The sequence below is a fragment of the Stomoxys calcitrans genome, chromosome 3 (assembly GCF_963082655.1).
Source record: "Stomoxys calcitrans chromosome 3, idStoCalc2.1, whole genome shotgun sequence".
Lineage (NCBI taxonomy): Eukaryota > Metazoa > Arthropoda > Insecta > Diptera > Muscidae > Stomoxys > Stomoxys calcitrans.
The window spans coordinates 160,674,102-160,699,750 of NC_081554.1; the positions used below are offsets into that span (position 1 = coordinate 160,674,102).

At 40.7% G+C, this 25,649-nt stretch overlaps 1 protein-coding gene across 2 annotated transcripts; it reads left to right on the top strand.

The window, feature by feature from the left end:
* The first annotated feature begins 765 nt into the window (after positions 1–765).
* Positions 766–25,440, top strand: LOC106085129 (nucleolin). 2 transcript variants are annotated; one of them, XM_013249177.2, is made up of 3 exons: positions 766–928; positions 24,089–24,670; positions 24,732–25,440. In XM_013249177.2, the coding sequence occupies exons 1-3, from the start codon at positions 926–928 to the stop codon at positions 25,167–25,169; spliced, it is 1,023 nt and encodes a 340-aa protein (XP_013104631.1). In that variant the 5' UTR covers positions 766–925; the 3' UTR covers positions 25,170–25,440. The 2 variants fall into 2 exon arrangements, with proteins under 2 accessions (XP_013104631.1, XP_013104632.1); XM_013249178.2 differs by lacking the exon at positions 766–928 and adding an exon at positions 1,030–1,637 and having other exon boundaries at positions 24,732–25,439.
* Positions 25,441–25,649: the final 209 nt, after the last annotated feature.

Sequence of the window (25,649 nt, forward strand, 5' to 3'; positions counted from 1 at the left end):
TTTAGCCGGGCCGAATCTTGGGAACCCACCTTCAAGGTTTCTCCTAAAAATTAATAAAAAATATTTTTTTTGAAGGGCATACTTTTATTCTACATATCAAACTTCTGTCAAATCAGAAAATTAAAGCTTCTAGGAACCGAACAAGGAAAATCGAGAGACCGGTTTATATGGGGGCTATATCAGGTTAAAGACCGATTTCGATCGTACTTTTTGGAAGTCGTATCAGAACAATATGTCATAATTTTTGCCACATCGGACAAAGATTGCGGCTTGTAGGGGCTCAAGAAGTCAAATCTGGAGATCGGTTTATATGGGAGTTATATCAGGTTATAGACCGATTTGGACCGTACTTGGTATAGTTGTTGGAAAGTAGTTGTTGCTGCCTTTAAACATACAAAAGGCAGTACATATCGCCTTTTTTTTACCACGCGTGTACCTGTTTTTATTCTGTTGTGTTTTTTCCTTTATTGTTATCACAATTGGTCTTTTTAAAAATAACGGTTTAAATGTTTCATTACGAACAAACTTGGCAGCACTGGTAAAGTTTTCTTATTTACGGGGTTCGTGTCTGCACTAAACTAAAACTTCATGGGTGCACAAATAATTCAAAAATTACAATAGGTCCATCATACCCAATTTCTCCAACTTTCTGGAAAAGCCACTCACCAAGAAAGAAGAAGAAGAAAAACAGGAAGACGTCAGAAAAACCAGGAGAAAATGTAAACAAATCAAAAGTCAATTGGGTTTAGTCCTCGTCGGCATCATCTGTTTCGCTTGATACTACGCGCTAAGTTGTAGCATCATCCCCCATGGATACATAGACCAAACAAGTGAAAGAACGCCACCTCAAAGTGCATAGAAATCCTTGTATCCCAAAAAGGATACAGACACAACAAACGCTTCACAAGCTAACAATTACACAGTGATGGTATGTGTAGGAATTTAAAACGGTAGCAGGAATTATAAAGGCCGTATGGCTGGTTGGTTAAGGGAGGAGCACTAGAGTCAGATTTTTACTTGAATTATAAAGAGAGAAGAGAAAATCATAGAATTTTTGGCTTTTCACAACAACTGATGGAGAGTAGGCGAATATCCGCCATAGAACTTCCGCCAAAAGATGAAAAGTGAATAAGAAAAGCGGCCAAAAAGGAAATGTCAGGAATTATTTACATACATGTGTGGCGTGAGTGAGTGTATGTGTGAGAGTGTATAAATTGAAAAAGAAGCAAAGCAGCATATTGATGGGAGGATGTCAATGAAAATGAAAACACAACAACATCAGAAAGGAAAATATCTACAGATTCATTTCGCATAGAAAGAGCGAACAGAGTGAAAATACTGTGGCCCAGCCAAACATAAAAGTAGACAGACAGACATAAATTTTAAAGGATACAAACAGTCGAGTGAAGGATACTACAGAGGCGAGAGGCAAAGAAAAAATTATAGTGTTAAATTTCTTTTAGAAAAGTTATAGAAAAAATAATTTCTTGTCGCAAAAAGATAGAAATTAGTTGGAAAAGTGAGAAAAAGTAAATCAAAACAACCAAAATATAGAAAAGAAAAAACTTCCATCCCAAGGAAGCTTAAGAAGAGTGTTATAAAGAAAACTAACGAAACCAAGCATCAAGCTGGAAAAAGTAAGAACATCTTTGGCAATATTGTATTAGTGGATAAAATGATGGAAAAAGGGGTAAACAAGACATTTTTTCTGCGAAAACGTTAATTAAACACAAATGATACAAAAATGGTTTGAAAATTCTATCAACCTTGAGTCGAAGAATATTAGCAGACATATCAGGGTTCCAAAGGATTCTTCTGCTAAGAGAGAACTATGTGCCATTTTCAAATTTTATTTTATTTAATAAGAAGAAAATAAAAAGCTGCAATGAAATGTGTATTTGAATGGCGGGCTAAGTGACTGTTCAAGAACTACTCCCCTTGCAACACATAGGGTTAAGCTATTAATAATCTTAGAGATGAGTTTAAATTTGAACAAGTAAAAGCGTGCTAATTTCGGCCGGGCCGAATCTTATATACCCTCCACCATGGATCGCATTTGTCGAGCTCTTGCCACGGTATCACTTTTTAGGCAAACATAGAATAAAACAAAATAATTGCTATGTTATTGGAACAATAACAAGTTATGGCTCATTTCGGACCATAATTGAACTGAGTACTGGAGAACATAGTAGAAGTCATTGTGTTAAATTTCAGCCAAATCTAGTATGAATTGCGCACTTTAGAGGCTGAAGAAGTAAAATAGGGAGGTCGGTTTATAGAGGAGCTGTATTAGGCTATAAATCGATAAATGCCATATTCGACACGTATGTTAAAGGTCATGTGAGAAGCCGTTGTAAAAAATTTCAGCCAAATCGGATAATACTTGCGCCCTTTAGAGACTCAAGAAGTCAAGATACCATAACGGTTTATATGACAGCTATAACAGGTTATGGACCGATTTGAACTATTTTTTGTACAGTGGTTGAAAGTCATAACAAAACACCTCGTGCAAAATCTCAGCAAAATCGGATAAGAATTGCGCCCTCTAGTGGCTCAAGAAGTCAAGACCCCAGATCGGTTTATATGGTAGCTATATAAGGTTATGGACCGATATGAAACATTCTTAATACAGTTGTTGGAAGTCATAACAAACAACGTCTTGCAATATTTCAGCTAAATCGGATAGGAATTGCTCCCTGTAGAGGCTCAAGAAGTCAAGACCCCAGATTGGTTTATATGCCAGCTATATCAGGTTATGGACCGATTTGAACTATTCTCAGCACAGTTGTTAAAAGTCGTAACAAAACACCTCATGCAAAATTTCAGCCAAATCGGATAATAATTGCGCCCTCTTGTGGCTCAAGAAGTCATGACCCCCAGCTATATCAGGTTATGAACCGATTTAAACCATTCTTAAAACAGTTGTTGGAAGTCATGACAACACACGCCATGCTAAATTTCAGCCAAATCGAATAGGAATTGCTCCCTGCAGAGGCTCAAGAAGTCAAGACCCAAGATCGGTTTATATGTCAGCTATATCAGGTTATGGACCGATTTGAACCATTCTTAGCACAGTTGTTGGAAGTCATAACAAAACACGTCATGCAATATTTCAGCCAAATCGGATAGGAATTGCTCCCTGGAGAGGCTCAAGAAGTCAAGACCCCTGATCGGTTTATATGGCAGCTATATCAGGTTATGGACCGATTTCAACCATTCTTAGCACAGATGTTGAAAGTCAAAACGAAACTCCTCATGCAAAATATCAGCCAAATCGGATAATAATTGCGCCCTCTAGTGGCTCAAGAAGTCAAGACCCCGGATCAGTCCATATCCATTATCAGGTTATGGACCGATTTGAATCATTCTTAATACAGTTGTTGGGAGTCATGACAAAACAAGTCATGCAAAATTTCAGCCAAATCGGATAGGAAATGCTCCCTGCAGAGGCTCAAAAAGTCAAGACCCCAGATCGTTTTATATGGCAGATATATCAGGTTATGAACCGATTTCAACCACACTCAGCACAGTTGTTGGAAGTCATAGTAAAACATCTCATGCAAAATTTCGTCCAAATCGGATAAGAATTGTGCCCTCTAGCAGCTCATGTAAGTCAAGATCCCAGATCGGTTAATATGACAGCTATATCAAAACGTGGACCGATATAGCCCATTTACAGTCCCAACCAACCTACACTAATAAGAAGTATTTGTGCAAAATTTCAAGCGGCTAGCTTTACTCCTTCGAAAGTTAGCGTGCTTTCGACAGACAGACGGGCGGACGGACAGACGGACGGACATGGCTAGTTCGACTTAAAATATTATGACGATCAAGAATATATATACTTTATGGGGTCCTAGACGAATACTTCGAGGAATTACAAACAGAATGACGATATTAGTATACCCCCATCCTATGGTAAATTTAATTTAAATTTAATTAAATAAAACACGTAAAAGCGTGGAGCGTATATAAGTTCAGTCGGGCCGAATTTTATATACCCTCCACCTTGGATCGTATTTGTCAAGTTCTTTGGCCGTTATCACTTTATAGACAAACAAAGGATAATGGATCGGAATTGCTATGCTAAATAAGCTATACCAAGTTATGAACCGATTGGGGCCATACTTGGTTTGGCTGTTGGAGACCAAAGACAAAATTTCAGCGAAATCGGATAAGAATTGGGTCCTACGAGTATAGTGGCTCAAGAAATAAAATTGGGAGATCTGTTTATATGGGAGCTATATCAGTTTTTGGACCGATTCAGGCCATATTTAATACGTATGTTAAAGGTCATACAAGAAGTAGTTGTGCAAAATTTAATTTCAAATCGGATTATAATTGCGCCCTCTAGAGGCTCGCGAAGTCAAGCTCCAAAATGGGATTATATGAGAGCTGTATCAGGTAATGATCCGATTTGGACCGTACTTGGTGCAGTTGTTAGAAATTAGAACAAACATTTCATGTAAAATTTCAATTTTCGAAACGGATAATAATTACGCCCTCTATCGGCTCAAGCAGCCAAGATGCGAAATCGCTTTATATGGGAGCTATATCAGGTTATAAAACGACTTGGACCATACTTGGCAGAGCTATTGAAAGTCAAAATAAAACAGTTGGTGCAAACATTTCAGCCAAATCGGTTAAGAATTGCGCCCTCTAGCGGCTCAAGAAGTCAACATCCGAGATCGGTTTGAATGGCAGCTATATCAAGTTTTTTTTTCACGTAACCCACACGCAGGGGATGTCCCCCATATATATAGTGCATTGAGTTGGCAATTAGGAAAGTTAAGGGTTGAAGGGGGGAAAGAGGGAGTAGTGTTTATTGATATTAGTCTTAAATTTCTGAACGTCAATGTCGGTGGGAAAGGCATTAGCCGGAAGTCGATTCCACATACGAATGGATCAGTCGAAAAATGAATTTCTCGGTAATGCATGGTTCGGTCGACTGGCCAATCAATTACAAACGGGTGTTAGCTCCTGGCAAGTCTTGTATTCCTGATGAACATCCTAACATCAGATATAAGAAGACGAATATCCCTGGAAGAGAAGCAATAGAGTTGGATACCCCACTGTCCCCAATCAACACCATCGCTCTCCGTTGAACCCGGTCAAGTAGCTCCAAGGATGATTTTAGAGCTCCTTCCCATATATGAGAGATATATTCCATCCTCGGCCTAATGTAGGTAGTTTAGACATTGAGAAGATCAGAAGAGGTGAAATATTGGGTTGCCCAAAAAGTAATTGCGGATTTTTCATAAAGTCGGCGCTGACAAATTTTTTTCACAGCTTGTGACTCTGTAATTGCATTCTTTCTTCTGTCAGTTATCAGCTGTTACTTTTAGCTTACTTTAGAAAAAAAGTGTAAAAAAAGTATATTTGATTAAAGTTCATTCTAAGTTTTATTAAAAATGCATTTACTTTCTTTTAAAAAATCCGCAATTACTTTTTGGGCAACCCAAAATTTTTTGCACCGCTTGAGAAAGCCCAAATACTTGAATGCTTCTTTCGACACTTCGAATACGTGTTTTGACCAACGGACATCACATTGTATCTTCAAGCCCAGAACATCAAGAGCATCTGACTGCTCAATGTCTATACCGTCGATAGGTATCGACGATTGAAGTGGATCAGTGAATTGCTTGTGAGACAAGAAACAGCACTGCGTCTTCTGTGAGTTAAAGTCCACTCTGTTCATTCTACCACACTCGGAAATGGCCAACAAATCCTGGGAGAGCGTCTCATCCATAATGCGCCTCCTGTCCACAATTTCATGATGACTGGGCCTATGGTCCAATAAATATGAATGACACAGACTACTGTCATCGGCAAATGAGTAGACTGGACTGAAAGTCTGACCCAATAGCTCGTCAATGAAAATAAGAAAAAGGGAAGGGGAAAGGACAGAGCCTTGTGGCACACATACGGTCAATGTATACTCATCTGATGAGAACAGATCTACAACAACTCGTATAGTGCGATCTCTGAGAAAGCTCGATATAAATCGAACGAAGTTATTACCGACACCAAAAGCGACAAGCTTTGATAAAAGTGCACCGTGCCAGACCCTAACAAATGCCTTGGAGATATTCAGAGTGACAACCTAACTCTCACCAAACTGGTGGATTGAGCGACTCCATCTTTCCGACAAAAATGCCATTAGGTCTTCCGTAGAGTGATTTCTGCGGAACCCATTCAGTCTGTCGCTAAGAAGGCCATTGGACTCTAAGTATCTGACAAGATGATGGTTAACCATACTCTCCACAACCTTGGAGAGCGCAGAGCATATCGCAATTGGCCGGCAATTCGCCCCGCTCCTTTCTTGGGGATGGGCTGAACGTTCGCAACCTTCCAACACCCGTACGGTAAGCAAGGTTGAAAAGGTTGCGTAGTGGACGAGCAAGCGTCGAAGAACACTTACAAAGGACAAGTGTTGATATACCGTCCGGGCCCGGAGATTTATTAACGTCGAGATACGCAAGGACCCTTTTAACTCCACGTGTACGAAAGGATATCTGAGGCATCGAACTAGGTACACTATCCATCGCGGGAAGTGGTTGATTGCTAAACAAGGCAAGGAAAAATTTCCTGCAAACATTTCAGCCAGTAGATTAGCCTTATCAACCGGCTCAGTGAATACCTGATCATCCTTAACAAGAGTTGGGATTGCCGATGGGTTGCCCTTTACTCTTTTTACGAATGACCAAAAGCTCTTGCTTGCTCTCGGAGAAGCAATAACTTTGGCACGAAGACGCTGTTCGTAAAGAAACTCTTGTCTAAGTACTCTGGCGGGTAAGTTATAAGCGAATTAGGACCATACTTGGCAAAGTTGTTAGAAGTCAAAACATAACCCTTCATGTCAGCCAAATCGGAAAATAACTGCGCCCTCTATCGGCTGTAAATGTCAATAACTGAGATGAGTTTAACCATTGATCTGAGACTCAACAAAGTATATTTATTCTTGATCGTCCTGACATTCGTAGTTAATTTAGCCATGTCCGTCCGTCTGTTTGTCGAAAGCGCGCTAACTACAACGAGTAAAGCTAGGTGCTTGAAATTTTGTATAAATACTTCTTATTAGTGTAGGTCGGTTGGGATTGTAAATAGGCCAAATTGGTCCCTGTTTCTTGAGCTTGCTAAGGCGCAATTCTTATCAGATTAGGCAAACATTAGGCACCAAGTGTTTTATTTTGGCTTTCAAAAACTCTGTGGTCCAAGTCGGTTCGTAACCTAACATAGCTCCCATATAAACTGATCTCGGATCTTAACTTCTTGAGCCGCTAGAAGGCGCAATTATTATCCGATTTGGATGAAATTTCGCATGAATTCTTACTTTCAACAACTCTGCCAATTATGGTCCAAATCGATTTACAACCTGGTATAGCACCTAATAAACCGATTTCGGATCTTGACTTCGTGACCCTCTAGAGGGCGCAATTATTATCCGAATTGGCTAAAATTTTTTTTGGGCGAACGGTATCCGTAATCTTTCCAGTACTTGAGTACCACACTGTGTCTGTTTTTCGGATTCAGGGGATTTCCGGGCGCCTGTGTCGGAAAACCAAAACGGACATCAGATTCGTTGTACGAGGGTGTGCGAAAAAATCAGAAAAAAACGTATTTCGTAATAGGAAATAGGGGTAGGTTATTACCAACCCGCCTTCCACCTGCCCTAAAATGCAAAATGCAAAAATTTGCCCATGAACATTTCATTAAGGAACAGGGGCAAACTTCTCCCATATCAATGAGTGCAGTCCGATTCAAGTTTAAGCTCAATGATAAGGGGCCTCCTTTTTATGGCCGAGTCCGAACGGCGCGCCGCAGTGCGACACCTCTTTGGAGAGAAGTTTTACATGGCATAGTACTTCACAAATATTCCCAGCATTAGGAGGGAAAAACCACCGCTGAAAAAATTTTTTGATGGTCTCGCCAGGATTCGAACCCAGGCGTTCAGCGTCATAGGCGGACATGCTAACCTCTGCGCTACGGTGGTCTCCTACGCATGTGCTGAAAACTATATAATAACCAGTTTACCCAATTCTGCATTTTGATTTTTGTTGCCAGTTTGAAATAAGGATCAGAACGGACTTTTCCCTACTCCGACAAATAAAGGGTAATTTTTTAGCTATTATCTTTTGGCAACACTGGTTTAAGCAACTCCGCACCTTTCGTGTATTGTTTCACTGTTAAACATCTTCAGTTTGGTCTTTAATTTAACCATGAATCGTCTTACAACAAGCAACGCTTGCAAATTCTTGAATTTATTATCCAAATGCGTGCTCTGTTCAGAAAGTTCATCGCGGTCTTCCTCCATTTTACGACAAAGCTCATTTTTGGCTCAATGGCTACGTAAATAAGCAGAATTGTCAATATTGGAGTGAAGATCAGCCAGAAGCATTGCAAGAGCTACCAATGCATACAGAAAAAGTCAGTTTGGTGCGGTTTATGGGTTGGTGGCATCATTGGACCGTACTTCTTCAAAGATGATGTGAATCGTAACATAACTGTGAATTGTGAGCGCTACCGTGAGATGATATCCAACTTTTTTTTGCCCAAAATACAAGAGCTTGACTTGCATGACATGTGGCTTCAACAAGACGGTGCCTCATGCCACACAGCACGCGTAACGTAAATGGACTGCCTTATTGAGAGGTGAGTTCGGTGAACATTTTGTTTCACGTTTGGGACCGGTCAATTGGCCGCCTAGATTGAGCGATTTAATGCCTTTAGACTATTTTTTGTGGGGCTACGTTAAAGCTCATGTCTACATTGGAATACAACATTGAAGCATTTATTCGTGATATACTGTTCGAAATGTTGGAAAGAGTATGCCAAAATTGGACTAAGCGGATGGACCATTTGAGGCGCAGACACGGCCAACATTTGCATGAAATAATCTTCAAACATTTAATAACATGGACCGTACTATCGATTCAAAGAATGATTTCTAAATTTTTCTGAATTTTATGTTTTTTTTTTGAAAAACTTTCCTATAGCTCTTTTAAAATCACCGTTTTTACTAAACGTAAAACAAAAATTTGGTATCTACATTTTGGACAAAGTATCTAGGGGGACCGCCCCACCTCTAAAACCCTCCAAATATTTATATAGGCCAATGGCCAATATGGGACTCAAATGATAGGTATTTGAGAGTAGAATACGAATCTGATATCAAAATGTAAGACCAAGTGTTTGGGGGCCGCCCCTCCACCAAAACACCCCCCAAAGATGGCCACACCAACCTCAAAAACATCCCTAAATGGGACATATTTATCGACCACCGCAATATGGGACTCAAATAAAAGGTATTTGAAAGTGAAACAAGAATCTGATGTCAAAATGTGGGACCAAGTGTTTGGTAGGCCGTCCCTCCACCAAAACACCATCCAAAGAGGACCATAGCAATGTGGGTTTTAAATGAAAGGTCTTTGGGAGTAGAGCACGAATCTGACATCAACATTCGGGAAAAAATTTCTATTGGGCCACCCTACCTCCATAACATCGCCAAGTAGGACGTATTTGCTGACGATTGCATTATGGGGGTTAAATTTAAGGTATTTTAGAGTAGCACATTATTCTGATGTATATTTTAAGGTCCAAGTCACTCAGTGGCCGCTCCATCCCCTGAATGGGACATGTTTGCCGACTATGGAAATATGGAGCTCGAATGAAAGATATTTGTGAGTAGAGCACAAATCTAATATCAACATTCGGGACCAACTGTCTAGGGCACGTCCCACTCCCATAACACCCCCAAAATAGGACGTATTTGCTCACTATGACAATTTGGGGCTCAAAGATAGAAGAGCACGATGTTGATGGTTTTTAGAACCCACCCCCCAAACCGGACATATTTGCTGACTATTGCAAAAAAGGGCTCAAATATAAGGTACCTGTGATTAGTAAACGAATTTGATATCCATCCATTTTGAGGCCATGTGTTTGGCCCCCTTAAACCAATGTCAATATGGGGTTCAACAAAATTATATTTGAAAGTGGAGTACGATGACGATATTTTTTGCAGGACCAGTTGCTTGGGGGACCACCCCACTATCCAAAACACCCCTAAATCGGACATATTTCCAAACCATGGCGATATGGGGCTGAAATGAAAGGTATTGGGAGTAGGGTATGTAGTTGACACCCACTAAGTTTCTAGGGGTCCACCCCTACCGCAAAACTTCCTCCAAACAGGAATTATTTACTGGACATGGCAATATGAGGCTCAAATAAAAGGTATTTGGGAATGAATACGAATCTGATATCCCAATGTAGGACCAAGTATTTGGGGACCGCCCCTCCCACAAAACACCCCCCGAAGAGGAAAAGTTTACCGACCATACCAATATGGAACTAAAATGAAAAGTATTTGAGATTAGAAAACGAATTTGATATCCAATTTAGAGGCCAAGTATTTGGGGGACCACCCCACCTCTCAAAACACCCCTAAATCGGGGATACATATTTACCGACCATGGCAATTTTGGGCTCAAATTAAAGGAATTTGGGAATGTTTGATTCAGATGCCTAGAACTCTTATACAAGTCGCAGTTTCAGCGAAATCGAGTTATAAATTCAGCTTTTATGAGCTTAAGACTCTTAATCGCCAGATCGGTCTATATGGCAGCTATATCTAAATATAGTTCGATCTAGACCATATTTGGGTTGGATGTCGGGAGGCTTACAACAACTCATTGTTTAAAATTTCAGCAAATTCGAATGCGGCTTTTATGGGCTTAAGACCCTATATAATATGACAGGTACATCTAAATATGGTCAAGAGGTCAAGATCCGTGATCGGTGGGAGCGCAGAGGTAAGCATGTCCGCCCTTGAGGCTGAACGCATGGGTTTGAATCCTGGCAGGAATATCAAAAAGTTGTTCAGCGGTGGTTATCCCCACCCAATGCTGGCGACATATGTGAGGCACTTTGCCATATAAAAACTTCTCTCCAAGGAGGTGTCGCTCTGCGCACACCGTTTGGACTCGGCTATAAAAAGGAGGTCCCTTATCATTGAGCATAAAATTGAATCGGATAGCACTTTGTTGTGAGAAGTTTGCCCCAGATCCTTAATGGAATGTTCATGGGCAAATTTGCATTTTGTATATCAAGTTAAAAGTCAATTTGAACCACGCTTGGCATGGTTTTTGCAAGTCAAAACAAAATACTTCACGCTAAATGTCAGCCAAATCGGATAATAACTGCGCCCTCTATCGGCCCAAGAAGTCAATAGCTGAGATGATTTTATATGGGAGCCATATAAGGTTATGGACTGATTTAGTCCATAACCTGATATGGCTCAGTTGTTGGAAGTCATAACAAAACATCTCAAGCAAAACTTCAGACAAGTCGGAAAAAAATTTCGTCCTCTAAAGGCCTAAAAATCCAATCGATATATATAGCGGCCAGGGGGAGCCCAGAGCCAATCCCCCCTGTAAGGAGAAAATTTCAATAAAATATTCACTAGAGACAAAATTTGGCTCAGGCCCCGTGACCCTCTACATTTTTATACCCTCCACCATAGTATAGGGGTATACTGATTTCGTCATTCTGTTTGTAACACCTCGAAATATGCATCTGAGACCCCTAAAGTACATACATTCTTGATCGTCATGACAATTTAAGTCGATCTAGCCATGTCCGTCCGTCTGTCCGTCCGTCCACCTGTCTGTCAAAAGCACGCTAACTTTCGAAAGAGTAAAGCTAGCCGCTTGAAATTTTGCACAAATACTTTTTATTAGTGTAGGTCGGTTGGGATTGTAAATGGGCCAAATCGGTCCATGTTTTTATATAGCTGCCATATAAACCGATCTTAGGTCTTGACTTCTTGAGCCTCTAGAGGGCGCAATTCGCATCCGATTTGACTGAAATTTTGCACGTGGTGTTTTGGTATCACTTCCAACTATTGCACTAAGTATGGTTTAAATCGGTCTATGTTTTGATATAGCTGCCATATAAACCGATCTTGGGTCTTGACTTCTTGAACCTCTAGAGGGCACAATTCTCATTCGATTTGACTGAAATTTTGCATGACGAGTTTCGTACTGACTTCCAACAACTGTTTTAAGTATGGTTCAAATCGGTTCATAACCTGATATTCCTGTCATATAAACTTCTTGAGCCTCTAGAGGGCGTAATTATTATCCAATTTGGCAGAATTTTGAATAACGGCTTTTTCAACATACGTGTCAAATATGGCCCGAATCGGTCTATAGACAAATACAGCTCCCATATAAACCGATCTCCCTATTTTACTTCTTAAGCCGCAATTCCTATCCCATTTGCCTGAAATTTCGCATGAAGTGTTTCGTTATGACTTCCAACATCTGTACTAAGTATGCTTCAATCGGTCCATAACCTGATATAGCTGTCATATAAACCGATCTGGGATCTTGCCTTCTTGAGCCTATAGAGGGTGCAATTATTATCCAAATTGGATGAAATTTTGTACAACGGTTTCTCCCATGACCTTCAATATCCGTGTCAAATATGGTCTGAATCGGTCTATGGGTTGAAACAGCACTCATATAAACCGATCTCCCTATTTTACATCTTAGGCCCCTAAAGGTCGCAATTCTTATTCGAATTAGTTGAAATATTACACAATGACTTCTACTATGGTCTCTAACATTCAATTTAATTATGGTCCGAATCGGACCATAACTTGATATAGCTTCAATAGCATATTATAGCGGGAAAATAGCAAGAGATATCGGGAAAAGAACTCGACCAATGCAATCCATGGTGGAGGGTATGTAAGATCCGGCCCGGCCAAACTTAGCACGCATTTATTTGTTTTTTCTCTCTTTTGCTTTGTAACGCAACTCACAGTTCTAAATTTCGGCGAATTTTATGGGCCCAAAACCTTACATCGAGAGATCAGTCTATATGGCAGCTTTATCAAAATCTGGGCCGATCTAAGCCAAATTGAAGAAGAATATTCAGGGGCCTAACACAACTCACTGTTCCAAATTTTGGGCCTTTTATGGGGCTAGCTATATCCAAATCTAGACCGATCTGGTCCAAATTGAAGAAAGATGTCGAGTGGCCTAACACAACTCACTGCGACAAATTTCGGCGACATCGGACAATAAATGCGACCTTTATGGGCCCAAAACCTCAAATCGAGAGATCGGTCTATATGGCATCTATGTCCAAATCTAGACCGATCTGGCCCAAATTGAAAAAAGATGTTGAGTGGCCTAACACAGCTCACTGTCCCGAATTTCAGTAAAATCGGATAATAAATGTGGCTTTTATGGGCCTAAGACCCTAACTCGGCGGATCGGTCCATATCAAGATATAGTCCGATATAGCCCATCTTCGAACTTAACCTGCTTATGGACAAAAAGGAATCTGTGCAAAGTTTCATCTTAATATCTCAATTTTTAAAGACTGTAGTGTGATTTCAACAGACAGACGGACGGACATGGCTAGATCGTCTTAGATTTTTACGTAGATCAAGAATAAATAAACTTTATAGGGTCGGAAATGGATATTTCGATGTGTTGCAAACGGAATGACAAAATGAATATACCCCCATCCTTCGGTGGTAGGTGTAGAAAACTTAAATAGAACAATTTAAGAAGTGGATCTTATTCATAGAGTTTTGGGTCATTTTCTTAAGAATGTTTTCAATGTTGTATTATCATTACCAGTTATCGGCCATAAAGATATACATTTTTATGTGCGGACATGCCAGTCATTGACTTGCATTTGATAAAGCGAATTGCAGATTTTACGTTTATTCGTCTTACCTTTTATAAAGCGATTATTGTTGATTACGACTTTTTTGGTCAGTTATATACGCCGTTTTGGGGTATAAATTTGGAGTGCAACTTTTCACAGCCATCAGTTATTTGAAATATTCAGTACCCTTAAAAGCACCAGCGACAAAGAATTCAATTTCCATTCACCAACCACCATGAGATTTGCATTTTTTCTGATTTTTGGCATTATGCTATACAGCCTTCTGGGTGAATCCAATGCACGTACCCTTGACGAAGTTAAAAGTGGGGCGGAGGTTGTACAAAAGCAAAATGAGCTCGATTTGAATGAAATCATCCACGAAGGAGTGAATTATAAGGAAGACATTCATAAAATCTCCACTCCGAATAAGATATCCTATAAAACGGACGACTGCGTAAAGAGAGGAGGTTATTGTACCGAACACGGACAGTGCTGTTCTCAAATCTGCCTTTCATATCAATACAAGTGTATATAAGTCATTTGTTTCATTGCTCGCGACAACTTTAATAAAATTAACATTTTCAGTGTAAAGTTTACTTCCATTCAATTTGTAAAAATATAATTCCGAATACAATCTTCTCTTCTTCTTTTCTTTTTGATATATAACAAGTAAAAAGGCGTTAAGTTCAGCCGGACCGAACTTTGGATACCCACCACCTCGGGTATATATGTAAACCACCTTTCATCAAAATTCGGCGAAAAATTTCATACCTTATGTCCCATAGCAGTTATATTAAAATATGTTCCGATTTGGACCAAATACTAATAAGTATAGTAGCTATATCAAAAATTAACCGATCTGAACCATTTACGACACCGATGTCGAAAAGCCTAACATGAGTCATTGTGGCAAATTTCAGTGATTATAAATAGGCCTTTTGTGGGGCCAAGACTTTGAATCGAGATATCCAAATCTGGACCGATTTGGGCCAAGGTGTAGAAAAATGTCGAAGAGCCTAACACAAAGCACTGTCCCAAATTCCGGCGAAATCGGACAATAAATGCCGTTTTTATGGGTCCAAAACCTTAAATCGAGAGATCGGTCTATATGGCAGCTATATCCAAATTTGAACCGATCTGGGCCAAATTGAAGAGGTATGCCGAAGGGCTTAACACAACTCACTGTCCCAAATTTCAGCGAAATCGGATATTAAATGTGGCTTTTGTGGCTCCAAAACCTTAAACCGAGATATCGGTCTATATGACAGCTATATCCAATCTGGACCGATCTGTACGATATTGCAGAATTATGTCAAGGGGTTTAACTTAACTCACTGTCCTAAATTTCGGCCATATCGGACAATAAATACGCATTTTATGGGCCCAAAACCTTAAATCGAGAGATCGGTCTATATGGCAGCTATATTCAAATCTGGGCCGATCTGGGCCAAATTGTAGAAGGACGTCGAAGAGCCTAACACAACTCACTGTCTCAAATTTCATCGACTTCGGACAATAAATGCATCTTTTATGGCTCCAAAACCTAAAACCGAGATATCGGTCTATATGACAGCTATATCCAAATCTGGACCGATCTGTGCGATATTGCAGAATTATGTCAAGGGGTTTAACTTAACTCACTGTCCCAAATTTCGGCGTTATCGGACAATAAATACGCATTTTATGGGCCCAAAACCTTAGATCGAGAGATCGGTCTATATGGCAGCTATATCCAAATCTGGACCGATCTGAGCCAAATTGACGAAGGATGTCGAAGGGCCTAGCACAACTCACTGTCCCAAATCTTAGCGAAATCGGATAATAAATGTGGGTTTTATGGGCTTTAGACCCATAATCGGAGGATCGGTCTATATGGCAGCTATATCCAAATCTGAACCGATCTGAGCCAAATTGACGAAGGATGTCGAAGGACCTAACACAACTCACTGTCCCAAATTTTAGCAAAATCGGATAATAAATGTGGCTTTAATGGACCTAAGACCCTAAATCGGCGGATCGGTCTACATGGGGGCTATATCAAGATATGGTCCGATATGGCCCATCTTCGAACTTGACCTGCTTATGGAATCAGTGCAAAGTTTCAGCTCAATGTCTCTATTTTTAAAGACTGTAGCGTGATTTCAACAGACAGACGGACGGACATGTCTAGATCGTCTTAGATTTTTACGCTGATCAAGAATATATATAGTTAATAGGGTCGGAAATGGATATTTCGATGTGTTGCAAACGGAATGACAAATGAATATACCCCCATCCTTCGGTGGTGGGTATAAAAATGAATTTGCGTTTGTTTCTTTGTTTGTTTGTATGTATGTTCCGCATAGGGTCAAAAACGGCTAAACCGATTTTCTTGAAATTTTCATAGATGGTGCGTTATGGACCCGAGGTGAAAATAGGATACTACATCTTTTGATATCCGAAGGGGGGAGGGCGGACCCTCCCCCTTACAGTTATTTTCAGAAATGCCAGATTTCGGAGATGGGTGGTGCGATTTTAGCGAAATTTTGTGCGCTCTCTTATAGTTACCTAAAAACAAAAATTTTATATCCAAATTTCGGATGGGGTACCTAGGGGGGCCGTACCACCCCTAAAACCTGCCAAATATATATATTGACCAATCACGACAATATGGGACTCAAATGAAAGGTGTTTAAGTTAAGAAAACGTATATGATATCCAATTGTCGGACCAAGTATATATTTGGGGGACCACCCCAACCGCCAAAACCCCCCTAAATCGGACATATTTACCCACCATATTTACCCGATCGGAATACGAATCTGATATCCAAATGTGGGACTAAGTTTCTGGGGGTCCATCCCCTTCTCCAAAACACCCCCAAATAGGACTTATTTACTAACCCTGGCACCATGGGGCTAAAATAAAAGTTACTTGAGAGAAGAATACGAAACTAATATCAAATGTTGGACCAAGTGTTTGTGGGGCAGCCCCTCCCCAAAAACTCCCCAAGAGGACAAATTTACTACCATAGCAATATGGGTCTCAAATGAAAGGTTTTTGGGAGTAAAGCACAAATCTGATATAAATATTCGGGAAAAGTGTCTATGGGACCACCCCAGCTCCATAACACCACCCAAATAGCTCAAATAAGAGGTATTTTATAGTATAACACGAATTTGAGATATATTTTATGGGGCCAAGTCAATGTGTGACCGCCCCATACCCCAAAAATACCCTCCAAGCCGGACATGTTTGCCGACTATGGAAATATGGGGCTCAAATGAAAAGTATTTGGAAGTAGACCATGAATGTGATTTCAACATTCGGGACCAACTGTTTAAGGGACGTCCCACTCCCATAACAACACCCAAATAGGACGCATTTGCTCACCATGACAGTTTGGATCTTAAAGGGAGTGGAGCCGGATATTGATAGTTTTTAGGGCCCATACGCAAAACCGTACATGTTTGCTGACTTTTGCAATAAGGTGTTTAAGTGAAAGGTATTTGAGATTAGAAAACGAATATGATATCCAATTTTAAGGCCAATGGCAATAAGGGGTTCAAGTAAATGATATTTGAAAGTAGAGCACGATGATGCTTCCCATGTATTTGGGGCACCACTCCTTCCCCAAAACACCCCCCATGGCCATATGTATCTCAAATATAAGGTACTGGAGATTAGAAAACGAATTTGATAACCAATGTTTCGGCCAAGTGTTTGGAGACGCCTCATCCCACAAACTTCCCTTAATCCTATGACAATATGAGGTTTAAATAATTGGTATTTGAGAGTAGAGCACGATGCTTATATATTTGTTTTCAGAGCTAAGTGCTTGGGGAACCACCTCAACCCGAAAACATCCCGAAATCGGACGTCATGAGAATATCGGGCTCAAATAAAGTCTTTTAAGAGTGGAGTACATCTAACGTCCAAACTAAAACACTTCTAGCGAATTCATAGACCATTAAACATCATATGAAATCAGGTTAGGTAAGGTTTAAGGCGTTACACGTTTTCGTCCTTTGTGATACCACAAGAACAGAAGAAGGAAGATGCCTTCAAGTTCCTACCATTGAACTATCCAGTTCGGTTTAAAAAGCCCATTAACTTGCGAATGTTTACATCCGCTAAATCAGACAGGTTCCCAAAGAAATGAGAACCTAAAGTGGAACTCCTTCTGACTGCTAGTGCGGGACACATAACAGACACAATGACTGAGACGTCTGTCCTAGCCAAGGATAGCAAAGCAGTATACCTCTTCAAGTTTGGATTAGGCCACATAGTTTTGGAATGCTGGCAGTCCCCTCTTTATGACCATCTATCATTCGTTGTCCTTCGGGCCTGGTCCTGAAAACTTAGCTTACATGTCGCTAGAGGCGTACCCACAGTTTCCAGTATCCCTGGAATGTGTAGGGTAGTACCTAGTCTCGCAAGCTCTTTCGCTTTACAATTCCCTGGGATATCTTTGCGGCCCGGCAACCAGAACTGTTCAGCCATCTTGTTGAGTGATCTGCGTCAAACGAGGGCGGTTTATGTGTTCATAGATACGTTCTCCAGGGATTTAATGGCTTTCTGGCTGTCTGAGAAGATATTTATGCCAATTGTCGTTATGACATTATATCTTAGCTAAATTGCAAGGATCTCCGCTTCATACTATGACCAGTTTTTTCTATATGACCAGTTCTAGATCTTTAGAGTACACCCCCAAGCCCACCTGGTTGTTTAGTTTGGAACCATCAGTATAGAAGTCTATGTAACTCCCATTACCAGGGATATCGTTGTTGTTGTTGTAGCAGTGTGTTGTACACTGAGGCGGCAGCCCTTGCCGATGGAGAACTCCATCGGGTCAATTCGGTACGTACAACCGCCTGCCATGGGATCAACCAGGGATATCGTAGTTACAATTGGTTCTATCAGGAATAGTGGTATAGTACTTTTTATCAGAAAGTGGCTCAGGTAGGGTGTAATCCACATTGCGTGGGTAATTGTATCAAGGATAAGATAGTGTTCGTAGACGCTACATTACCAAAGAGAAAGCTTCCTTAACCTCACGGCCTTAACCCAGAGGCATTGGATGTAGCATTAAATTCAGTGCATTAGTTGGTGTCGTCCTCAGTGCGGCTGTGATGCACAAACAAGCCATCCTTTGGATCCAGTTGACTATTGAACAGGACGTGAACTTTTGAAGTGCCGTCCACTAGACCACAACACCATATAGAATTATAAGTCCGACAACTGCAGTATATACCCAATGCATGACGCGCGGTCTAAGTTCCCAACTTGAAGTTCAAGTTCCTGTCCTGCAAAACACCCAGGTATTTTGGGCTTTCTGAAAACAGAACATTCTCTCCACCCAAGGAGACAGTTTCCACTGTAGGCAACTTGTATCTCCTGCTTAAAAGAACTTCTTCTATTTTGCACAGATTTACATCTAGACCACTTTCGGTAGACCACTTCGCTGCTGCACGTAGAGCTTCCTGAAGTTTATGTCTTAGAGTGCTGCCGCATTTGCCACGTCATCAGCATACGCGGCCACTTTCATACATTTTTCTTCCAGAGACAATAATATATTGTTAACGGCTATACTCCAAAGTAGAGGAGACAGTACACCTCTTTGAGGGGTTCCCCTGCTGAGCTATCTTTTTAGATTCACAGATCACCAGCCTGCCGTAAGGCATCTTTTAGTAAGTAAGTTATTAATAAACTTTCTCACGGTAGAGTTGGTGCCTAGAAACTACAATTCCTTCATGATTGACGCCAGTTTTACGTTATTAAAAGCACCTTCAATGTCAAAAAATGCTGCCATTCTATATTCCTCGACAGCGAGAGAACCCTTTATGTAGCCGACTAGGTGGTGGAGGACTTTTTCAGTGGAATTTCTTTACTATATGCATGCTGCTGCCGCGACAGGCGATCTCCAGAGATCTTTGCCATAAGATATGTTTCTATCAATCTCTCAAGAGGGCAAATGCAAATTTGCTCATGAACATTTGATTAAGGAACAAGGGCAAACTTCTCACATATAGGCAAACTTCTCACATATATGCAGTCCGATTCAAGTTTTTGAGCTCAATGATAAGGGGCGTCTTTTTCATAACCGAGTTCGAACGGCGTGCCGCAGTGCAACACCTCATTTGAGGAGAAGTTTTTACATGGCATATTACCTCACAAATGTCGCCAGCATTAGGAGGGGATAACCACCGCTGAATATTTTATGGTGGTTTCGCCAGAATTCGAACCCAGGCGTTCAGCGTCATAGGCGGACATGGTAATCTCTGCCCTTCGATGGTCTCCAAAGGATGACAGACTTATAGAACGAAAATCGTTTACCTTCGTGTGGTAAGGTTTTCTTGCTTTCGGAATGAAAATGACCTTCGTGTTCCTCCATCCCACATGCTTGCAGATCTCCCTAACGAAACGAACCAGTCTATCAGACACAGCTGGAAATTCAACCGGTAATACATCATCAGGGCCTGGCGACTTAAAGGAGTCGCAACTTCTTATCGCCCAAAGGTTTTACGGCTCATACACAATTTCCCCAATAACCTCCGACAAATGCAGAGCAGTGACAACCCCTTCTGGCGCCACGTTGTCCGTTGAATAAACCCCACCGTAATAGGTCTAGAGGACAGAATCTTCCTTAGCCTAGAGGCCTCAGATGTATCCTCCACGGAGCTGTAGAATTCAACCCAGGATTTGTTCTGAGCCTTTCTCAGCTCGCCCTTGTATTTTCTTAGCTCATCCCAATAGATGTCCCAAGCGTGTGGTGGCCTTGTGGCTTTCGCCCTTTTGAAGTTTTCTGCAGTCCTTCCTTAGACCAAGCAGGTTTGGGGTCCACCATGGCGGTCGCCGTTTGCCCCTTGACCTGACTTGGTGATCCGCTTGACCATTATGTCTATATCCTTCGCAGTTTTCACTTCCTTTTCTGGTCTAGAAGGGAAGGGAAGGGATGTGCAGAATTTGTGCCGAAATTTAACCCAATCCGCCTTTCTTCTGATTAACCGAGGAACCACTTCTGCAGCATTATTTTCCAAGGCTAAGACTAATATTACTATGATCACAGAAGCTGTGGTCATTCAACACTTCCCAGTCGCATATTCTTGCGCTTATATCTTCAAATCGTATACAAATACGCATTTTATATGTTAAGGATGTTAAACTTGTAGATTGGTCTATATGGCAATATGCAAATTTTCCCATGAACATTCCATTATGAAATAATATATCAATGAGTGTTGTCCGATTCAAGTTTAAACTCAAAAAGTGGCCATCTTTTTAAAGCCGAGTCCGAATGGCGAGCCGCAGTGCGATACCTCTCTTGGGAGAAGTTTTTACATCGAAAAACATTACCAGGGGATAATCACCGCTAAAAATTTTTTCTGATGTTCTCGCCAGGACTCGAAGCCATGCATTCGGCGCCATAGGCGGAGATGTTAACTTCTGCTCTACGGTGCCTTCTTATAAGGTTCTATGGTCTATATAGCTACTATATCCAAATATGTGCTGATTTGGATCATAGTCATAAATGGCGTGGAAGCTGATGAGTATGATATAAAATAGACTAGCCGAACCGGGACCGCTCCGCTGCGCCTTCTTTAACTCTCTAATAACTTTTTAGGGTGAGGACACCTCGCCCTGAATGCGGATATCGAATTCGTGCCATTGTTGCCTAAGACGCTGAACGCGTTCGAATCCTGGCAAGAACATCAGACAAAGCGGTGTTTATCCCCTCTTAATGTTCGCGACATTTGAGAGGTACAATGCCATGCATAGTCATTTAAAAAATTTCCCAAAGAGGTGTCGCACTGCGGGACACCGTTCAGACTCTGCTATAAAAAAAAGGTCCTTACCATTGAGTTTAAACTTGAATGGGAAAGCACTCATGGATGTGTGAGAATTTGCCGCTTCTCGATTCCTGGTGGTAATGTTCTTCCTTAGGGTAATGTTCTTATTAGGGGAGAAATGGCACCTCAGACATTTCGACTCAAATATGGGTATCAAATTCGTGCTGCACTTTCAAATCCCTTTAATTTGAGCCCATATTGCCATGGGCGGTAAAAATAAACCGTATGGAGGGTGTTTTGGGGCGAGGGCGGCCACCGGCACTTTGCACTGAAAATAGATGTCAAATTCGTCGTTTATTCCCAACGGAAATTAAGTTTAGAGGTGGTGCTTAGCTCCAAAATTGGATATCAAATTCGTTTTTCTACTCTCAAATACCTTTCATTTTAATCCCATATTGTCATAATGGGTAAAATAAACCATTTGACATATCTTTAGGAAGAAAAGCGCCACCTAGACTTGAACGCAAATTTTAATGTCATATTCATAATCAACTCCCTAATACCATTCATTTGAGTCCCATATAGCCATGGTCGGCTTATATGCCCATTTAGGGGTATTTAGGGGTTTTATGCCTAATTGTAATCTACTGCCAAATACTTTTCATTTGAGTCCCATATTGCCATGAACTTCGAATACATCTGTGTAGAGAAGTTTTGGGGTTGGGGGGAGCCTCTGGGTACTTGGACCCAAATTTCAATACCATATTAATTTTATGGTCTCCAAAACCTTTCATTTGATACCCTTATTGTGCCCATCGGACCACATTGGCGTTTTTGGGGTAAGGGGGAGGGTCCGCCTCCACCTGATATCTAAAATTTATATAGCCTATGTTTCCTTCCAAACAAACGTATGCAATCTATGAAAATTTTAAGAAAATCGGTTCAACCAAGTATCATATAGTCATAATGGGGTTTTTGAGGGGTGGCGTGACCCCTATTCTTCGATCTGATTTTGTATGCCAGATTCAAAATCTACTCCCGAATACCTTTCATTTGAGCCATATATTGAAAAGAACGTGCAATATGTCTGTTTGGGGGAATTTTGGGGCGGCCCGATGGGCACTTAGACCCAAATTTTAATACCATATTCGTATGGCCTATATTGTCCCGATCGGTACACTTTTGATTTTGGGTTGTGTTTTTGGCATAAGGGGGAGGGTCCGTTCCCCTTCCGATACCGAAAAATTATATAGGTTATGTTTCCATCCACACCAACCTACACAATATCCGAAAACTTTGAGTAAATCGGTTCTGCCGTTTTTCAGTCTATACGGAACAAATAAATCGAGTCCCATATATCCGCGATTGGGTAATGTGCCCATTTTGGGCATTTTTTTGGGGGGTTGGGGTGACCCCCTATACTTCGACATGAATTTGTATGCCAGATTCGTTATAAACTCCCGCATACTTTTCATTTGATACCCATATTGTCCTTATCGGTCCACTTATGATTTTGGGTGGTGTTTTTGGGATAAAGGTGGAGGGTCCGCCCCCTTCCGTTATCAACAAATTATAACGCCTATTCCTACTTCCTGACCATATTCGTAATCTATTCCCGAATACCTTTCATTTGAGTCCCATATTGTCATGATCGTCAAATAAAACTATATTAAGGGGTTTTGGGCAGGGGCGGCCCCCCAGGTACTTGGACCCAACTTGTTTAATGAAATTCGTACTTCACTCTTGAATACCTTTCATTTGAATCCCATATTGTCGTGTTTGGTCCACTTTTTTTTTTGGGTAGTACTTTTGGGGTAAGGGGGAGAGTCCGCCCCCTTCCGATATCAAAAAATTATAACGCCTATTCCTACTACCTGACCATATTCGTAATCTATTCCCGAGTACCTTTCATTTGAGTCCCATATTGTCATGATCATCAAATAAACCTATATTAAGGGGTTTTGGGCAGGGACCCAACTTTTTTTATGAAATTCGTACTCCACTCTTGAATACCTTTCATTTGAATCCCATATTGTCTCGATCGGTGCACTTTTATTTTTGGGTAGTACTTTTGGGGTACCTCGGATTCGCTCTTACTATTATTATAATAAGTGGACTGTCCTTGTCACTTAACAGATTCACTCTACTCACCAGCTATTTCCTCCAGACCTTGGCGTTGAATCACTACCAGGCGAATCCGTTTGTCTATATCTCCGTTAAAACCTTTTCATCCAGTGTGATCTCACTGCAGAACTCATTATGGCAGCGTCTAGTATTTGCTCTCCTATTAGGCCATGTGTGTTCGTATGTAGTGGCTGGTTGTTCACAAGTAAATTTAGATCCTGCGTGTCAAGCCCCTGGCTTAGGAACTGACCAAATCATAGCCGTAATTCATCGACTGTACAGATGATGGCATTGAGATAGCTACCTTATTGCTCCTCCAGTTTTGTAGTGATCAAATTAACATTTTGTGGTTCTCCACGCTAGTTTGCATCTCTGTAAACTGTCCATGCTCGGGCGCCACTGGAAAAAAATTTAATAAAAAATTCTCATATCAGAAATTACAAATTTTTTTTTAGAGTTTGCTATTGAAAAAATTAATTTTTAAATATTTTCTTAACCACTTGCAGTCGGACAAAATGCGTAGTCGCACCGAAATGGTAACCACCACTTTCGTAGATTCCGAAGAGGACTACAGCGATGATGATGACTCAGAGGAGGATTGGCGGCCATCGGCCTCCAATAAAAATGGCAAAAAACAAAAACACCACCGATCGTCAGGAGGCACTGCGAAGAAGGGCCGAAAGCGCAAAGGTGGACCTTCGGCTGGAGGAAATTCGAAAAATGCTAACAAACGTAAATCTGCCGCCTATGCTGATAGCGATGAAGACGATGAGGATGACGAGGATAACAGCGAAGAAGACTATGAATATGAAGAGTTTGAGACAGCAACGGCTTCAACTGCCAAGAAGGCCCCCGCCAGTCTGCCACCCAAGAAACAATTCTCCGAAAAGAACAACTCCTCCGGCAATGGAAGGGGTAGCAGTCACGAGGAGAGCCTAAAGTTATTGGTCTATGTAAAAGATTTGGCAGGGGATTATGGAAAGAACAATCGGTTGTGTTTATGGCGTAAGGATAATAATAACCTGTTGCAGAAATATATACGCGTTAAGACCTCGCCGGAAGAATTTCTATTCACCTCTAGTTCAGTGGTAAGCCAGGAAGAAGAAGTAGAATTTTTAGATTGCTAATGTCTTTTCTTGTTCCTCTCAGTACTCCAGCATGGATGATAAACGCATTAGCGATTTCTATGATATCAAGGTCAAGTCCTTGGACTCCAGCAATCGTCGCGTCAAAATAGCAAATACTTCCGAGTTGAAGAAAATCGTTGCTGAGGCTGCCAAAAAGAAACGTTCCACACCCTCGGAAAGTGATCTGCAAGCCGATGAACTCAGCGATGATATCAGCGAATCGGAATTGGAAAAAGCCGAGTTTGCTGCCAGTGAAAATAAGGAAAATGTCAAGAAAAAGAATTTGAAAATGAAGTTACTGCAAAAGCGAAAGCAGCCGGAGGAGGAGGATGATGATGATGACGATGAGGAGGAGGTAGATGAAGAAAACGATGAGGAGGAGGATGAAGGCGATTTGGAGGGTGATGATGATGATGACGAAGAAGACATAGAGGAGGATGATGAAGGTGATGATGATTAAGTTAAGTAAAGAGGACCGTCTAGTAACGCCTCATCGTATGATAGTTCTAAGCATTGCAAAGGCAAAACACAGAATCATTATCTTACACAAGAGCTAAGCAAAAACATATAAAAAAAGAGTGACCAAATCAAAAAATAAAAACTTAAATTCAACGAAAAACTTTTTTTTTGAAGATTTTTAGGCTCTAAAGGACATTAGGAAATAGAAATATTTGAATTTTTGGTCTTTTTTAAGAAGAAATATTTAGATTAATTTTTCTTCAATTCAATAATAAAAAATCTTAAATTTTTTAAACATTTTGCAAACTTCCTATTCGAAACATCATCAATCTTCAAAAAAAAAAAAAAATTTTTTAAAAAGTTTGAAAAAATTTTTACAAAAAAATTTTCTACAGAAATAAAAATTTGACAAATACTTCCATAGAATTAAAATAGTGACAAATATCCGTTAGAAATAATGTTTTTCTATAGAAATGAAATT

Bases quoted from the DNA above. Each gene is read 5' to 3' on its own strand.
- LOC106085129 (XM_013249177.2), top strand. The intron at 24,671-24,731 runs GTAAGCCAGGAA...TGTTCCTCTCAG, and splicing joins TATTCACCTCTAGTTCAGTG to TACTCCAGCATGGATGATAA.